The 16,279-nt window shown below is 41.8% G+C and overlaps 1 protein-coding gene across 2 annotated transcripts; it reads right to left on the bottom strand.

Annotated features, from left to right (window-relative positions):
- Positions 1 to 6,170: 6,170 nt before the first annotated feature.
- LOC147899268 (H/ACA ribonucleoprotein complex subunit 2-like protein) lies at positions 6,171 to 15,735 on the bottom strand. 2 transcript variants are annotated; one of them, XM_087378379.1, is made up of 4 exons: positions 15,414 to 15,735; positions 15,253 to 15,322; positions 6,591 to 6,723; positions 6,171 to 6,419 (listed from the first exon to the last, which is right to left on the bottom strand). In XM_087378379.1, the coding sequence occupies exons 1-4, from the start codon at positions 15,535 to 15,537 to the stop codon at positions 6,258 to 6,260; spliced, it is 489 nt and encodes a 162-aa protein (XP_087234505.1). In that variant the 5' UTR covers positions 15,538 to 15,735; the 3' UTR covers positions 6,171 to 6,257. The 2 variants fall into 2 exon arrangements, with proteins under 2 accessions (XP_087234505.1, XP_087234506.1); XM_087378380.1 differs by having other exon boundaries at positions 6,591 to 6,696; positions 15,414 to 15,729.
- Positions 15,736 to 16,279: the final 544 nt, after the last annotated feature.

Raw genomic sequence — 16,279 nt, 5'->3', positions numbered from 1 at the left:
ATCATTAGGGACTTGGATTGTTTTGTTGCAAATTTTATATCTTAAGTTTGTTGCTTGCAAAACATGAGGCGACATGTCCAATAAGTCAAAAAATCATCATTACGCTTGTCTATTGCAGCATTTGTGTAGTAGAGGTGTGCCATAGTTTCTTTGCATGGAGGAGTATGGAGGTACATCTCATTCAGGTGTGCAAGATCAGTGCTTGTTTGCTCACCAACGCAAATCCTATTTAGAATGTCTAAGAAGTGTCTATTTCTTTAGTTCATTGTTTCTTTAAGTTCGTAGTACTGGGTTCCTCCAAAAAGAAGGCATCATTGTAACTTTGGTGGAATGCTCTGAAAAGATCCAAGAATCTTTTGTCGGACTTGCTTGACACAAGTCACCACAAAGAAGGATATCCACTCCTCCAAAGGGTTCCAAGTGGTTGTGCTTTGTTTCATGCAAGCACATGTCTGTAGCAAATGGGTGTGTTTTGCCCCATTAACAAAACTTCATCAAGTGCTACGAGGTTCAAGTTTTTGTACATGTGTGTAATTGAGGATCTGAGTGGCAAGTGGAGGGCTGATTGTATTGTTGTCCCTCCTATATTGTAAGTTGCTTTTCCGACATATGCTAGGAGGAGAACTAGGGTCAAGTTTGCATCTAAAGTTTGATTGTGTGAGTATTGGTGTAGCAAAGCTTGGACCAAAAGCAAGAGAGAAAATTTTTTTCTTGTGCCTGCATTACCAGTATAGAACAAGTGTAGCCGGTATGATGGTTTTGTTCATTTTTTGAGTAGTACGTCATCTAGCATCAAATGTTGCTCAGAGTTTAGTTTTCTCACCTTTGGGTAGTATGTGTTGTTTGGCATCATTATATATGTGAACTGCATGGGTTGGTGAAATTGTTATTTTTTTGCACATTTCCATCTACTTTCCAAGGTCAAAAGCGTGACTGCCATCTCTTCTTGTTGAAAAAGTTGTCGATGTAGAAGCGACGTTGTCACGACTATTTGATGGAGTAGTAGAGGGCATGAGTTTGTTGAATTGTCCTCTATTATGCTCTATTGTGTGTTGTTGGTGCTTGTACAAGTCATGCCATGTAGGGAAATCTTGGGTTAATGAGTGTTTGCTTCCAAAGAATGGTAAGTAAAGCAAGGAGAGTTCTCAGTAATGGTTCTCTGGTTTTGTAGTTGTTGAAACGGATGATCCTTGGGAGCTCTCTCTTTTTTGTTTCTAAGGATGCACAGTATATTCCGTAGTGAGGCATATGTTTGCAAGTGAAATTTTGTGGTCAAGGTATTTCTTGATAATGTCAACAAAGAAGACATTGCAACTTATAGTCCATTTGCTCAAGCTACCCAGCGACGTTGCAATAAAAAAGCGTGTTCTATTGGTGGGCTTGTATTAATGTAGGTAAACTCATGTGTGATGCTCGTGAGAGCTAGGCAAGAGGCATAAATAAATTGTTTGCTAGGCGCTTATGTGTTCTCTATTTAGTATTGTGTCACCAACATTTCACAAGCGCTCACTTGTGGATGCATTTGTTTGCAAGCTTCGATGAAGGGCAGCTTGAATGACTTTCGTTGTTTCTTATTGGCTAGTAATAAATGAAGTGCAGTAGGATGCAGCTCCATGAGGGGTTAAGATGAATTGAATGTCATTGTTTGCTCCCCATAGCTTTGATAATGTTGAATGGAAATTGTTTGTGAAAATATCTTTTGGGTGTCTTTCAGGTGTAGTGTAGGCTGAGAGGTATTAGCGAGCAAGGCTAAGATGTATTCATGTTTCAAAAAACTAAGTTGCTACAAGTAGGCATCAAAGTCCAACGATGATGTTGTTAGTTTAGAAAGTATTGATGCGATTTTCTTGACGTTTTTTATGGAATCATTGATGCTAGAATGCTTCATTGGAAGGAGGATCTGTGTTTTGCACATGGGTTGATGCGGGAAGCCAAAGCAGCAAACTTTACCTCTTTTGTAGCATGTTTTTCTATGTTTACTGGTTTGCAACTCTCTTTGTGTTATGTCAAGGCAACAGATGTCAGTTGTGATGTACAAGTCGACAAAGTCTTGTATTTTCTCTCAAAGAGACATTATATGTCAGTGCATCCGCAACCCATAGTAAACCATGGTCATGCTAGATCCCTCTATTTTGGAGCTCAGTGACAAAGAAGTAATCTTCGACCTTGCCCAAGATAATAGAGTCTTGCCTTAAGAGGCTTTTTAGTGCCTGAAACCTATGCACATAGTATTGCATAGTAGTGACAGGGTCTTAGCGGACTAGATTACGAATGTTTACGAGGGAGATGTCAGTTAATGTACTTGCCATATTCACTTGCAAGGTTTCAAGCATGCCACCAAGGGTTCCCAGAGCCTCTCTGTTGCTGAGAATGTGAAATATTGCAAGGAATGCTAACTCTCCACAATACATGTTTATGAATATGCTGAGGGGAGAGAAATCATCTGAAGGAGAAATCATGATGGGCCTATCCACGAAGTCAACCAATGACTTCCAAGATAATGTCGAGACTGACACTTTAATGCATGGGATATACACTACCCAACAAGTGCAAAAGTCATTCTACCTAGAGCAGATTCAATTGCACTTTGTTTTGCTTCTACAAAGGACTGTCGACCAATTCTTTCAATACTTGAGTTGTCAATGTAGGCCTAACAACCCCACACATGTAGTTGTATACCACTTTTCGCTTTAGTGCCACCATAATAGTATCACATAGTTAAGAGCCTTGGGACTAGCATTTTGCTCTAGGGACGTCAGTGAAGACCATATTGTCCCTCATAAGTGAGCTCACGGATTTGAGCCAAAAGGTAAACGGATCACATTAAGCTGACCTTCAATAATATTTAGTGCGAATATATATTGAGTTTTGGGTGAATGATGCATATGTGACATGCAAAATGTTGGGATTTTATTGATTCCATCACGACTACTTTTGAAAGATCCACTTTAAGAGGCAATTTATTGTTTCACTGTGGCTTCCATCCATATAAAAATTCCTCTGAAAGTCCAAGATAATGTAAAGATGCATATACTGCTAGTCTACCCTAGTTCTCTTGGGAAGAGATAAGTGGAGGTTCTTATACTTTTCTTTTGTTTTTTTGCGGTAAAAAAGGTGTAAATATTTTAAAAGGAAAAGATATGTAAAAGAGGACAACTCCAACCTATACTGAGTCTACAGAAAAACGGGTCTAGGGACTAATGGTTCTAAACACTTCATTTTCTTTCCCCCAAAAATGCAACGCTCTCTTGATCTCTTTAAAGATAAATGTTTCCAATACCACCCGATTGTGAGGCCTTTGGAAAACCACATCGTTTCAAAATTTCCAAATATGCACTATCGTGATCCCTCTGACCACCTGCCATGCATCATACATCATATCTAACAGTGAGCCTCTATCCCCTATGAGCGCCATTTTCCACTTGATTTTAACTTGAATGTGGGACCTGTTCAATCTTCTAGTTAGATTGCACCAAACTTGGCATGCAAAAGAACAGTCCCATAATAGATGCAGATGTGTCTCTCAACAAAGATTGCACAAGGGGCACATTGCTAGAACTCTTGAATTCCACTTTGCTATTATTGCTCTCACAAGGAGATTCCCAATGAGCACTCTCCATAACATAAAGTTTAATTTGAATGAGGGAGTAGCTTTCCACACCCTCTTGACTATGGAAGTCTAGATCACCAATCTGTCCCGTGGAGCATGAAATTTCCAACACTTCATGGCGGTTTCCATGCCTACTGCAGCACTAGATTGATTAATGTCTCCCAAACCTACTCTAAGATTGATTTGGCAGAAGGCATAAACCATAAGGGACTCAAGCATATGTTTTGCAACTATAAACCTACCAGCTAAAGATATGGTTTTCCCCTCCCATTTCCTCAACTTGTCCTTGATCTTCTAGAAAGCCCACTCAAACTTCTTTTTAGAGGACACTACTACTCCAATTGGGCATCCCAAATATCTTAGGCTTTGACCTTTAGGCAACCAAGAGAATTAAAAATTGTGTGCCCACTCAGGCGTCTCTTCCCATCCTAGTGAGATTGCAATTGTTTTGGCATTGTTAATCCTTGAATCCGATAAAGCAACAAACTCATTAAAGACTTCTAGGAAATTGCAAATATTGCTCTCTGTTTCAACAAGGAAATTTGTGTTCTCATCAACAAAGAATTGTGAACAGAATAAAGCACCGTCTGGTAGCTTTAGTCCTCTGATGCTCCCCTTATTCATATGCATGTCTCTCTGAGCCTGTAAAGGTTCAATTACAATAGCAAATAATAGAGGCACAATTAGGCAACCTTACCTTATAGACCTCTACAATGCAAATTCCTGGAAGTGATATCCATTTACTTAAGTTCTTATACTATTTTGGAAGGTTTGCACAAAAGCTTCAACTAAGGACACGCAATTTCCCAAATAGGTGCCCCTAACATTGAAAAAATCATATAATTAATTAGTTGGGAGAGGGGAGTGGTATATTATGGCAAAATATTTAACCACAACGGAGAGGGGGGGCAATAATTAATTTCATGTGGAGGATGGAGAGAGCTTGAATTAAATAAAAGGGCGAGGGGGGGAGGGAGAAGGGACATGTGAGATTGGGGAGGGGGGGTACCACTTATGAAAGGCATTAAAAAGGAAAGGACATCCCAAAGGGGGATAAAAATGAGGGACGATTTATAATACTATTATATGGAAAGAGAGACATAATATTACTTTATATCGTAGTGGTAGGGCTCACGCTTGAGGAGGAGGAGGTTTTGGGTTCTTGAACGTTTGCCCTTGGACATAGTCTATGTATTAAATAAATTAAGCAATGAAGAGACAGGTTAATTATTGCATGAATAAATTCAATCATAGAAAAACATAGGTTAATTAAAGCATAAATAAATGAAGCCATAGATAAACATAACTTAATTAAGCCTCCATGAATTAATTAATTGAATTTGGTAGAAAAGGGCGCTCTCTAGTGCTACTCATTGACTCTATCGTCTGCCGTCTGCCGGCTTTACTCAAGACCCTCTGCTCAACCCCTTCCTACAACATGGCGATTAATTTGGTGCATCCTTGAAGCTGTTTTTCATTTACAACAATTTGTGGGTACCTTTGGTATATCTAATGGCCTCGTGGGAATGTGTTAAGAATTTAATCTTATGCTTAACAATTACTTAAAATCCACGATTAAAGAGTTAGGTGCACAAACAAATTGGAGGCCGACACTGGATGAGGCGCCAAGGTGTGGGCCCCTCATGCCCATTATAGTAGGCTTTGCCTCAGAGATGCATATGAAACAGTTTGAAGGCACATACCAAAACATGGTGGTCAATCCTCTGTAAGGACGTGCCCAAGATTCTCTGAACTTTTCGTATACATGTACAGCAAAACGAGCTATAAACTTTGTGGCTCACAATCGCTAGAATATGCACAATGATTAAGGCGCCTTCTTGTAGGCATCTTCTGGTCAAATCAGGTCACTGGTTGCCGCACCACTAGGGATGAGAACAGTTCTAACTCGGAGCAGCAAATCTCTGATTTTGCTGGCCTTGAATTGAACAGTTACGCAGCCACAAAGCTACCTCAGAAACTCAGAATATGTCCACAAATGATCTGAGAAAACGAGAGTTCCAAGTCCAGCTCATGCTCAGAGAAATCCTCACAGAAGAAAGTTCTTTCTTCTCTGTTCAGTCCAGCAACATTTCTTCATGCTTAACAAGGAAATCGCCCTTGTGTGTTGAAGAACCAAAGTACATCTCAGATTGCTTAGGGAGAGGTAATTGGTAAAATGCAATACCAAGACTATAAATCTGAAAGGAGCTGTGCAATCCATGATTTCATCTTGTAAAACTAAGGCCCACACATATCCACACATGATGTGTGCCTTCCCTCACCACAATTTCCATTAGGTATTTTGCACAGCTAAACATATGCTAACCAAAAACTTGAACATTTTCAAGTAAAGCAAAAACTATGCAATCTTTTCCCAAACTGGACTGCCAAAGATCAATGTTTATACAGAAGGAGAACTCCTATTATGAATCCTTCCATCGACAAGGAGATCTCCTATGTTGACTCCTTCCGTAGACAAGGAGATCTCCTATTTTGCATACGTAAGACATGCATGAATAGCAAAAGTGGCATCCAAGGTCATGTACACCAGACTATTGGATAACATAAATTCAAAAGCCACACCATATTGAAGGTTGTCATTCAAAAGAAAAATGACATCAAATCACTAAAGTTGTTGTGTTCGTCTTCAAAAGAAAGATGATGTCAAACTTCTCACTTCCTTCACTACCTCATCATAATCTCCTTTGAACTTTATCTTGTCCTCGTCGTTAACTTCTCCCTTTTGAGGCTCAGTCAAAACAAGGACACAACAGGTTGGACGTTTTGTGGCGCCAGCACCTGCCAGATCCTGCCAATATATGCCCAATAAATAAAAAGGGCAGCAAATATCAAATTCAGCACAAGATTGACTTTCACTGTGCAGATAAAAGAGCTATTAGCTCATTAAAAACATTCCACAATTCACAAATGCATAATGTTTCAATAAATAGCAAGCCACTCAGATAATGATGTGGCGTACCTCTTTTGATGGTACGTATATATAAGGAATATCACATTCCTCACAAAAAACAGGAACGTGAGTTATTACATCAATAGGAGAAATATCACCAGCAATAACACACAATCTGCAGCCACAAAAGGAAACCATGGATCTGTCATGCCAACAAAGGTATATTGGAATCCAGAAAATCATAAAGACAATCTTCTCATCCTCTTATGCAATTGCAACTACAAAGAAGAAAAGAATTATTATTCACTTTGAACACATTAGCAAAGAATGGATTAAGAGTAACATTGGCCTGAAGTTATTTCCATAATGCAGAAGCTGAAGTGTCTGCTCCACAAAAAACCTGTCTGGTGGTTAGTGTGTTTTTAAAAGGTTTGTTGAAACTATGTTTCACTAGAGCCCATCTAGTGCCTAGTTGTAAATACTCAATTATCACGTGTGATAAGGCATCTAGAGCCCATCCATGGTCTAGTTATAAATACTCAGTTGTTGCTTTTGGTAAGGCATTTGGCAAGAGGAGCTGTGAGTCATGAAGGTTAGCATACATATACCTAGATGAATCCAGGAACATTCCCAAACTAGTGCAATTTCAATCTCACGATAGTCACTCATAAGATTGAAAACCATAAACTCCATCATGCATAGCAAGGACTAGCTACTATGACACTCCCACTGACGTCATCAGCGCCCAACAGTGGGTCTAGACCATAGTATAAAAATATGCTCTCACACATACAAATCCACACTCCCACACATACTTGAGCATCCATTTATGCAAAGTCTTTGTACTAAGTTTATGTCGGCAATCCGGAGGTGAAGGGCAGACTCAGCCATGACGAAGGCTAGCACTAAAGGATCAAAAAGTAGTCCAAAATCTCTTCATTCAAGCTACAATTGCTTGTGAAGTCTAAACGATTTCATTTTAGTCTCTCCCAAACAAGCATCTAAATCTAGCTGATAGGGTAACGTACCATTTAAGCTAGAAAGAATTATCGCAATACAGCAAGCTAACTTGGACGAAAACTTCACAAGGTGAAATTCGCATGTCCACTAAAATGGCAAAAGCATATACCTAGATGAATCCAAGAACATTCCCAAACTCATCCACTAAAAGGACAACAGAGTGCAATTTCAATCTCACGATAGTCACTCATAAGATTGAAAACCATAAACTCCATCACGCATAGCAAGGACTAGCCACTATGACATCCCCATTGACGTCATCAGCCCCCCACAATGGGTGTAGACCATAGCATAAAAATATGCTCTCACACATACAAATCCACACACCCACACATATTTGAGCATCCATTTATACAAAGTCTTCATACTAAGTTTCTGTCGGCACTTCGGAGGTGAAGGGCATACACGAAGGCTAGCACTAAAGGAGAAGGCTAATCAAAAAGTAGTCCAAAATCTCTTCATTCAAGGTACAACTACTTATGAAGTCTAAACGATTTCATTTTAGTCTCTCCTAAACGAGCATCTAAATCTAGCTGATAGGGCAATACACCATTTAAGACAGAAAGAATTATCGCAATACCAACAGGCCGCAACTTGGGCAAAAACCTCACAAGGTGAAATTTGCAGGTCCGCTAATACAGCAGAAACATATACCTAGATGAATCCATGAACATTCCCAAACTCATCCTCTAAAAGGACAACATAGTGCAGTTTCAATATCACGATAGTCACTCATAAGATTGAAAACCTAAACTCCATCACGCATAGTACTATGACATCCCCACTGTCAACTGACGTCATCAGTACCCAACAGTGGGTGTAGACCATAGTATAAAAATATGCTCTCACACATACAAATCCACACACCCACACATACTTAAGCATCCATTTATACAAAGTCTTCGTGCTGAGTCTCTGTCGGCACTCCGAAGGTGAAGAACAGACTCAACCATGACGAAGGGTAGCACTAAAGGATAAGGCTAATCAAAAAGTAGTCCAAAATCTCTTCATTCACGCTACAACTGCTTATGACGTCTAAACGATTTCATTTTAGTCTCTCCCAAACGAGCATCTAAATCTAGCTGATAGGGCAACACACCATTTAAGATAGAAAGAATTATCGCAATACCAACAGGCCGCAACTTGGGCGAAAACCTCACAACGTGAAATTTGCATGTCCGCTAATACGGCAGAAGCATATACCTAGATGAATCCAGGAGCATTCCCAAACTCATCCTCTAAAAGGACAACATAGTGCAGTTTCTATCTCACGATAGTCACTCATAAGATTGAAAACCATAAACTCCATCACGCATAGCAAGGACTAGCTACTATGACATCCCCACTGACGTCATCAGCGTCCACCATCACAGATTTGGAGTTGGAAGTTACAAGTGCTAAGTGTGGAAGGGCAGAAATGCGTGCATACACAATCAGGTCTTGGTGTTGAGGCCTCACAGCCTACCCCCAAACTAAAATGAAAGAGTGAAGACAATATAGAAGGGGTGGAGAGGGCAAAAAAGAGGAGAAACTTGTGGGGCACACAAGTTTCAGAAGTGGATGTTGAAACCTTCCCTCGAGAGGACAGCAAAGACACTCTCATTTCTTTCCCTCTCTCCCTCTCTGAACAGAGACACTAGCACCCAGGACAACAGTCGGGCTGGACCCCCCTAAAGGATTTTATTACTTGAGAGAAGATGAAGTACATAGTTCAGCGTAGAGCTGTTCATACATCCCCAAAATCCAAAACGTGAATGAATGAATCATTACATGAGCTCTTAGGCTCCCTTTCTTGGCAACAAGCCACTTGTTAATTTCTACATTACTTTCCTAATTACATGCCACTAAGGGCAACTCTGGAGTCTTCGAAGCACTTGGTCATGTGAACCGCCTCCCAGACTCTGATTAGGCTCCGGTAGCGCTTAGGAAAATAGCTCTTCCTAGTACCTGTAACAATTAATTAAAGCGCACCACCATGGCACCCATTAATTGTTAGCGCTTTGCATGCAAACAACACATTGTGGACTAGTTCTAGTCACGGTGGGCGTCCCCACTGAACACGTGCACACATAACAAATATAAAAATATATATTTATTCTCTAGTTGACCGAAGTCAACGCTCTTGATCATAATTAAGGAGCTTTGACCAAGGGTCGAGGCGCCTTAATTATAGCCAAGTCTCTCCAACCGAAGTTGGCACATCTTGGTTAACCGTGGTTAACCCTCTTGGCACATGCCAAGTCTTGTTGACCAAAGTCAACACTCTCTGACCGTAGTCACCTCTGTAGTTCTCTGGTTAACCGTAGTTAACCCTCTTGGTAATAAACCAAGTCTCCTCGACCGAAGTCAGGTTTACTTGACCAGAGTCAAGTATCTTTGACTGTAGTCAATTCTTTGACCATTAAAAGAACTCTTTGACCATAATTAACACATATAAAACTCTTTAATTATGATCAAATAAATGGTCAACTGTACTTTAACTTGGGATATTTACATTGTGGTGACAGATCTGATAAAAGTCAGCGAGGCACAGAGATGGTATGGAATCTAGATAATCCTCAAGATCCATTTTTGCCCGCAGAATAAAGCCTTGCCCTATAAAATTTAAGACTTTTCCAAGTAAAGGCTGTGATAAGTTCAAGTAGAAAGGAAGTGTTATCCATCATACGGGAAAGATTCAGCTGAAATACTTCAGTCCTACAAGTCACCTGCAAGTCATTGATTGGTACCAATGCTCTCTCGGGAAGACAAAAAAGACATAGAAGTGCTGTATTAAAGGAGTGTGTGCATCACGTTGAGTGTGTCATCCCAGTTGCCGTAGCTTTTTCACATCTCCAAGCTTTCCAAAAATGCATACGAGAACAAGCGTTCACACTGCTGCTTGTGAGGAGACAATCATTGCTTAAAAATTTTGAACTATTTCTCAAAGAGGTGGTGAGATGCCATGGATTGTATGTGAGTATTACCTTGGATAGGGAGACTGGGTTGTGAGCATTATAGGGATACTTGGGTTCATCAAATTATTTTCTGGAGAGGATTGTGCAAGAGTACTGGCATAAAGTATAACTACATTCTTAGAGCTGGATGGTTAGGCAAAAGTGTGATCAGGAAGGAGTTTGAGATGTATTGCAAAAAAACAACCGAAGTATTGGGACACTTAACTGACACAAGTAGGCTTTGTAACAATGACATGAAAGGAGAAAGCAACGTGCAACTGTTGATCAGTTCATAGAAGGCATGCAAGAGGTCACAAGGAAGTGGAGTTGAAGCTCGAGGAAAAACATCTCAAATATAAAAAGCATGGGGACTAAAGAAGAAGGGACAAAAAGTTTGAAGTAGACAATCTTATGTGGGTTAGAAACCTATCCGAAGGGGTATACAAGAAGGAAGATTCTTTATGATGGGTTAAGTTACCCAGCAGGCTCGAAAATCAGTCCCATGTATCATGTTGCTAGCTTGTATGACTACCATATACCTAGATGAATCCAGGAACATTCCCAAACTCATCCTCTAAAAACACAACATAGTGCAGTTTCAATCTCACGATAGTCACTCACAAGGTTGAAAACCATAAACTCCATCATGCATAGCAGGGACTAGCTACTATGACATCCCCACTGACGTCATCAGCGCCCAACAGTGGGTGTAGACCATAGTATAAAAATATGCTCTCACACATACAAATCCACACACCCACACATACTTGAGCATCCATTTATACAAAGTCTTCGTACTGAGTTTCTGTCGGCACTCCAGAGGTGAAGGGCAGACTCAGCCATGATGAAGGCTAGCACTAAAGGAGAAGGCTAATCAAAAGGTAGTCCAAAATCTCTTCATTCAAGCTACAACTGCTTGTGAAGTCTAAACATTTTCATTTTAGTCTCTCCCCAACGAGCATCTAAATCTAAATCTAGCTGATAGGGCAACGCACCATTTAAGATAGAAAGAATTATCACAATACCAGCAGGCCGCAACTTGGACGAAAACTTCACAAGGTGAAATTTGCATGTCCGCTAATACGGCAGAAGCATATACCTAGATGAATGACTACCATGGTGGGAATGGGCCTACGACAGAGCAAAAAATGGCCGAGGTGAAGAAGATGCAGACCAGCATGCTGGTCCAAGTAACAAACAAGCAGATGATCAAATCCAACTCATCACTCCCTACTGGCTGTAGGTATGCACCAAGATCTGCTCCAAGTTGTAAAGGCTGCTTCCAGTCTGAACTGTGCTGCACTCCTCCACTCCAAAAGATTCTTGATCACACACTGGAGTAGGGTGAAATGCCTAGAGACCTGCCCCCACAAAGCGGCTTTTTATAGAGGTAAACCCCTAGACTAGCTGCCTTACTCCTCCAGCCAACCAACCTGCCCCAGCCAAACAGACCAGCCAACCTGGTCTTGGATCTGCCAACCAGTTGTTGGCTCTGTCTGCTGGCCTATAAGATGTCTTCTACAGACACATTTTGCTGGCTGTCTACCAGTCCACCTTCTAAGCTTCCCCAAAACCTAACCAGGCCTTACCAGCAGCCTGTACTTCTCCTGGGCCTCCTTTGTGTGCTGCCTCTGCTAGCCTATTCTGCAGCAGCACCACGTCTCTTTCTGGCAGGCTCCTGCCCAGCCCTGCATAGCCACCACACATGTTCTCCTGTCTTCCAGCCCCTGGAGATCCTTCATACTCTTGTTGTACCGTCTGCTGTACCACAGTACTAGCCTATAGATTGGCCCTGAAGCCCAGCCCTGCATAGCCACCACACATGTTCTCCTGTCTTCCAGCCCCTGGAGATCCTTCATACTGTTGTTGTACCATCTGCTGATTGGCCCTTTTTCAGAGCTCCTACCCACATCTAAAAGTGGACCATGTGGAAGCCCACAGTGCTGATGCATGGCTGCAGCCTGTCTTGTGATGCTCAGACAGTAGTCTCTCATGCCCCCCAATCCTATCTTGGTACCATGTCCCTGTGCTCTCTTCAGGTGGGGGCTGATAGGTGGGATAATGTTCATACTATGAGCCCTCAATGGCCCAAAGACATATATACTCCCTCTGCTCCGTGTCGGCACCTCTCAGGAACACTTTGAGAAATGGGTTGAAATCAAGTCCGAATACCAATATTTTAATCATTGTTCACGAATCAGCACCCATCTGCATCCATTCTTTTACATCATCTAGATATGCCGCCTGCATTATCGTTCCTGATGCCCTACGTTTTTTTTTTTTTTGGAAGAATAAAGTTGACTATATTATAATGAAAGAGGTGGGCCAGTCCCCTTAAAAAAACCCATACAAAACTTGGTCAAGAGGATGGAAGCCATCCTAGACCTACGCAGATTGATGCCCTACGGTTTTGAATATCATTATTCAGTCATATCCCACAATCCACATGCAACCATGTGACTCCGAATCTTCATCTATCAGATCGCATTGAACCAAGCTTTAAAATTGGCATTCACTTGCGGTTCACCATTCACTTGCTCCGTGTCGGCACCTCTCAGGAACACTTTGAGAAATGGGTTGAAATCAAGTCCGAATACCAATATTTTAATCATTGTTCACGAATCAGCACCCATCTGCATCCATTCTTTTACATCATCTAGATATGCCGCCTGCATTATCGTTCCTGATGCCCTACGTTTTTTTTTTTTTGGGAAGAATAAAGTTGACTATATTATAATGAAAGAGGTGGGCCAGTCCCCTTAAAAAAACCCATACAAAACTTGGTCAAGAGGATGGAAGCCATCCTAGAAATACGCAGATTGATGCCCTACAGTTTTGAATATCATTATTCAGTCATATCCCACAATCCACATGCAACCATGTGACTCCGAATCTTCATCTATCAGATCGCATTGAACCAAGCTTTAAAATTGGCATTCACTTGCGGTTCACCATTCGCACCTGTGAGGTTTTACTTCAAAGGGGAGCTTTACACTCTTTCAGTAGATCTCTTACTGGATGGCTGGCATACACCTCCTGGCTTCAGATCTCTGCCTCTGATGATACACTAGTCTCACAGGCATCACACAGCTCTCCAAATAGACAGCTGTGGCTGTGATAGACAAACTTAGACCCTTGGCTAGTTTCTTCACACAGAGGAAATAGTAATTGATGATGCGTGTGCAACAGAAGAATCTTAGAGAGGAGAAGGGAATGCTATAATCCAAAACCTCAACTTTTTGTGTCCACAAGATAGAACTTACAAGCAGGAGATAGACCATAATAGAACAGTTCAGAATACATTGCACACATCTGAGTTAAATGCTCTGACAGAAGAGCTTCACCAGAGATCCCAAAACATGCAGCAGACCACTTGCCTGGATGCTCTATGGTGAGCACAAACTCTGCTCCTACTTCTGTCCTTGCACTCCTTTGTTCTTCCCAAGGAGCAGATGGAACACCTTAAATGATACATGGGCATGGGCCCAAACCCAGTCATTAAGAAGCAGTGTTAGAAAAAGGACCAATGCCTGCCCTACCTATGAGCCCCATATGAGGGCATCGAGACAGATGACATGCCCATCAAGGGGTGTGCCCATTTTCATTAGAATCTGAGAATCGGTGCACATGATGTCACCAGCTGTGCATGCAGTCTAAGTGGGACTGATGCAATGGCCAGGGTAAGGGCCAAGCAGTCCATATAGGACTGCCCTTTGGGGGCCCTGTCAGGGCAGCGGTCATGGGGCAGGTTTCACCTGGCAGTGGCCAGCTCTTCTAGAGCACCCAAAAATGGCTGCATATAACTAACTAGGGGCTGGATAAGGGCTGACATCAAGTCCGCAAATGGAGATGAGCTCAGCCTGTTTGGGTCTTCCTTTACAGGATGCGTTGGCCAGTTCATGGAAGAGATATAGTGCCCTTCCTCCCTATAAAGGGAGAGGGCTCTCTCTTCCCACTGAAGCCCTCAAGGAAAGCAGGAGGAAAGGAGTACCACCAGCAGTTTTCGGCCCTTCGCCTCGTGGTTTTCCGGCCCCTTGGCTGAGGATCGCAACAGCACTTGGCTTGACAGTCCAGATTCATGGAGCTCTAGAGTATGATCTTTGGGCTGTTCCTACTTTGCTGTGTATTTCCAGAAGGGTGAGCGTCGGCTTGCTGCCCTATCAGTGGCGATTACAAACAATGAAGGAAGCATAGGTGTTTGACGAAGCTGAAACAAGCATTGTTGGAACAGGAAGACCGATAAGAACTAGAGAACCACTTGATGGATATGGAGTAAACTATGAACTCATGCATCTCTTCTCAATGATGATGAACAGCCTCAATCATACAAAGAAGCAACAGCAGAGAGCAAGCAATGGAGATTCCTTGGGAACTTGTGAGCGTGCTGGAAAGAAGGACAACTATTGGTTCCAAATGGATCTTCAAAGGGAAGTGAAAATATGATTAAAAATTTAACAAGCAATATTAGTGACAAAGAGCTACTCTAAAGAAGAAGGCATAGACTATCAAAAAGCGTTCTTACTCGTGTGAGAAGATCACCAAAAGCCATATGCTCTAATCAGGGATGCCACGAGACTAGAATTGGATTCCGAACACGATACGTGCACAAGAATAAATATGTTCAAGATTGATGGCAGGTGAAGCTGCATGTACAACCCCAAGTCAAAGGTGGATAATAGAATCCCACGATCTGCAGGTCTTTGTGTGTAAGAGTAATCGAGTTAAAGTATTAATATTTTCTTTCTGCATGTATCACAAGAACAGATTCGAGTTACCCTTTCTTGCCGCGTCTCACTGATTTCACAACTTCCTTAACTCCCCTTTTCAGCTGCTTCATCTCCGCAGCTACAAGAGCCGTGCAATCAGGGGCCAATTCCAACCAAATAAAACAGTAAGAAAAGTTGTTAAAAGCAAATGCTAAAGCGAAGCCACCAACCTCGTTTGACAACTTTAAGAGTTCGTTTGCAAAGTTTTTTGCCAGCGAGAGGCCTGGCAATGGGCGAGATCCCCAGCACTTTACGCTTCTCCTTAGTGTGATCATGCTCGCCATCGCTTCCCATGTGAATGTTCAATCGCTTCAGGGCTTATAATTTTGGGGAGACTCACGATGAAGCCTTATACGCACTCTTATTTGGGCCACTAAGGGTGGTGTTTATACACTTGCCCGCCCCCGCGCATGCCCAAGGCTCATGGACGCGCAAGATTGCCTGCCCACAACCGCCCACAGTTCAGATGCATTTATCTCACAGCCAATGGGAAAAACAAGGTGGGCATCCCTCTAAGACCTTGCCTTTTGGAATGTCATTATTATAAGTTTAGGTGTAACGTAGCTCCATAAATGTTTTTAATTAAAAGGGAAACCATAAATGTTTTTAATAACTTGTAAATTGGAAGGACAAGAAAAGAGAAACGATAGGTGTAAATTTGAAGGAAAGGAAAAGAGAAAAAGCTAGTGTTAGGTGAAGGAATATGGGGAATGAAAGAGAGGAGGGAAAAGAGGTGAAAGAGGTGGGGGTGTGTGTGTGTGGGAGTGTGTGTGTATGTCTGTGTGTGTGAGTGGGTGTGGGTGGACCATTAAGGGACGTGCTCATTTTAGCAAGAGTAATATAAAGGTGGTGTCATACAAGAGACAAAGAGAGCCTCCATCTTTAGAGAAATACCTAACGAAAGACAAAAGCACTTAAAATTTTCACAAGAGATCTAACAAAAGACAAGCACATTTAGGACCTCCACACGCAAACAAAAACCTTAAACCCTAAACACATTAGAATCCCTTAAACTCCTACTAACCACCTCATACTA

This window comes from Dipteris shenzhenensis, chromosome 8 (genome assembly GCF_047967505.1).
Source record: "Dipteris shenzhenensis isolate YYH24624 ecotype China chromosome 8, Dip_SZ_1.0, whole genome shotgun sequence".
In the NCBI taxonomy this organism is placed as follows: domain Eukaryota; kingdom Viridiplantae; phylum Streptophyta; class Polypodiopsida; order Gleicheniales; family Dipteridaceae; genus Dipteris; species Dipteris shenzhenensis.
This window is presented reverse-complemented; position numbering and strand designations above follow the sequence as displayed.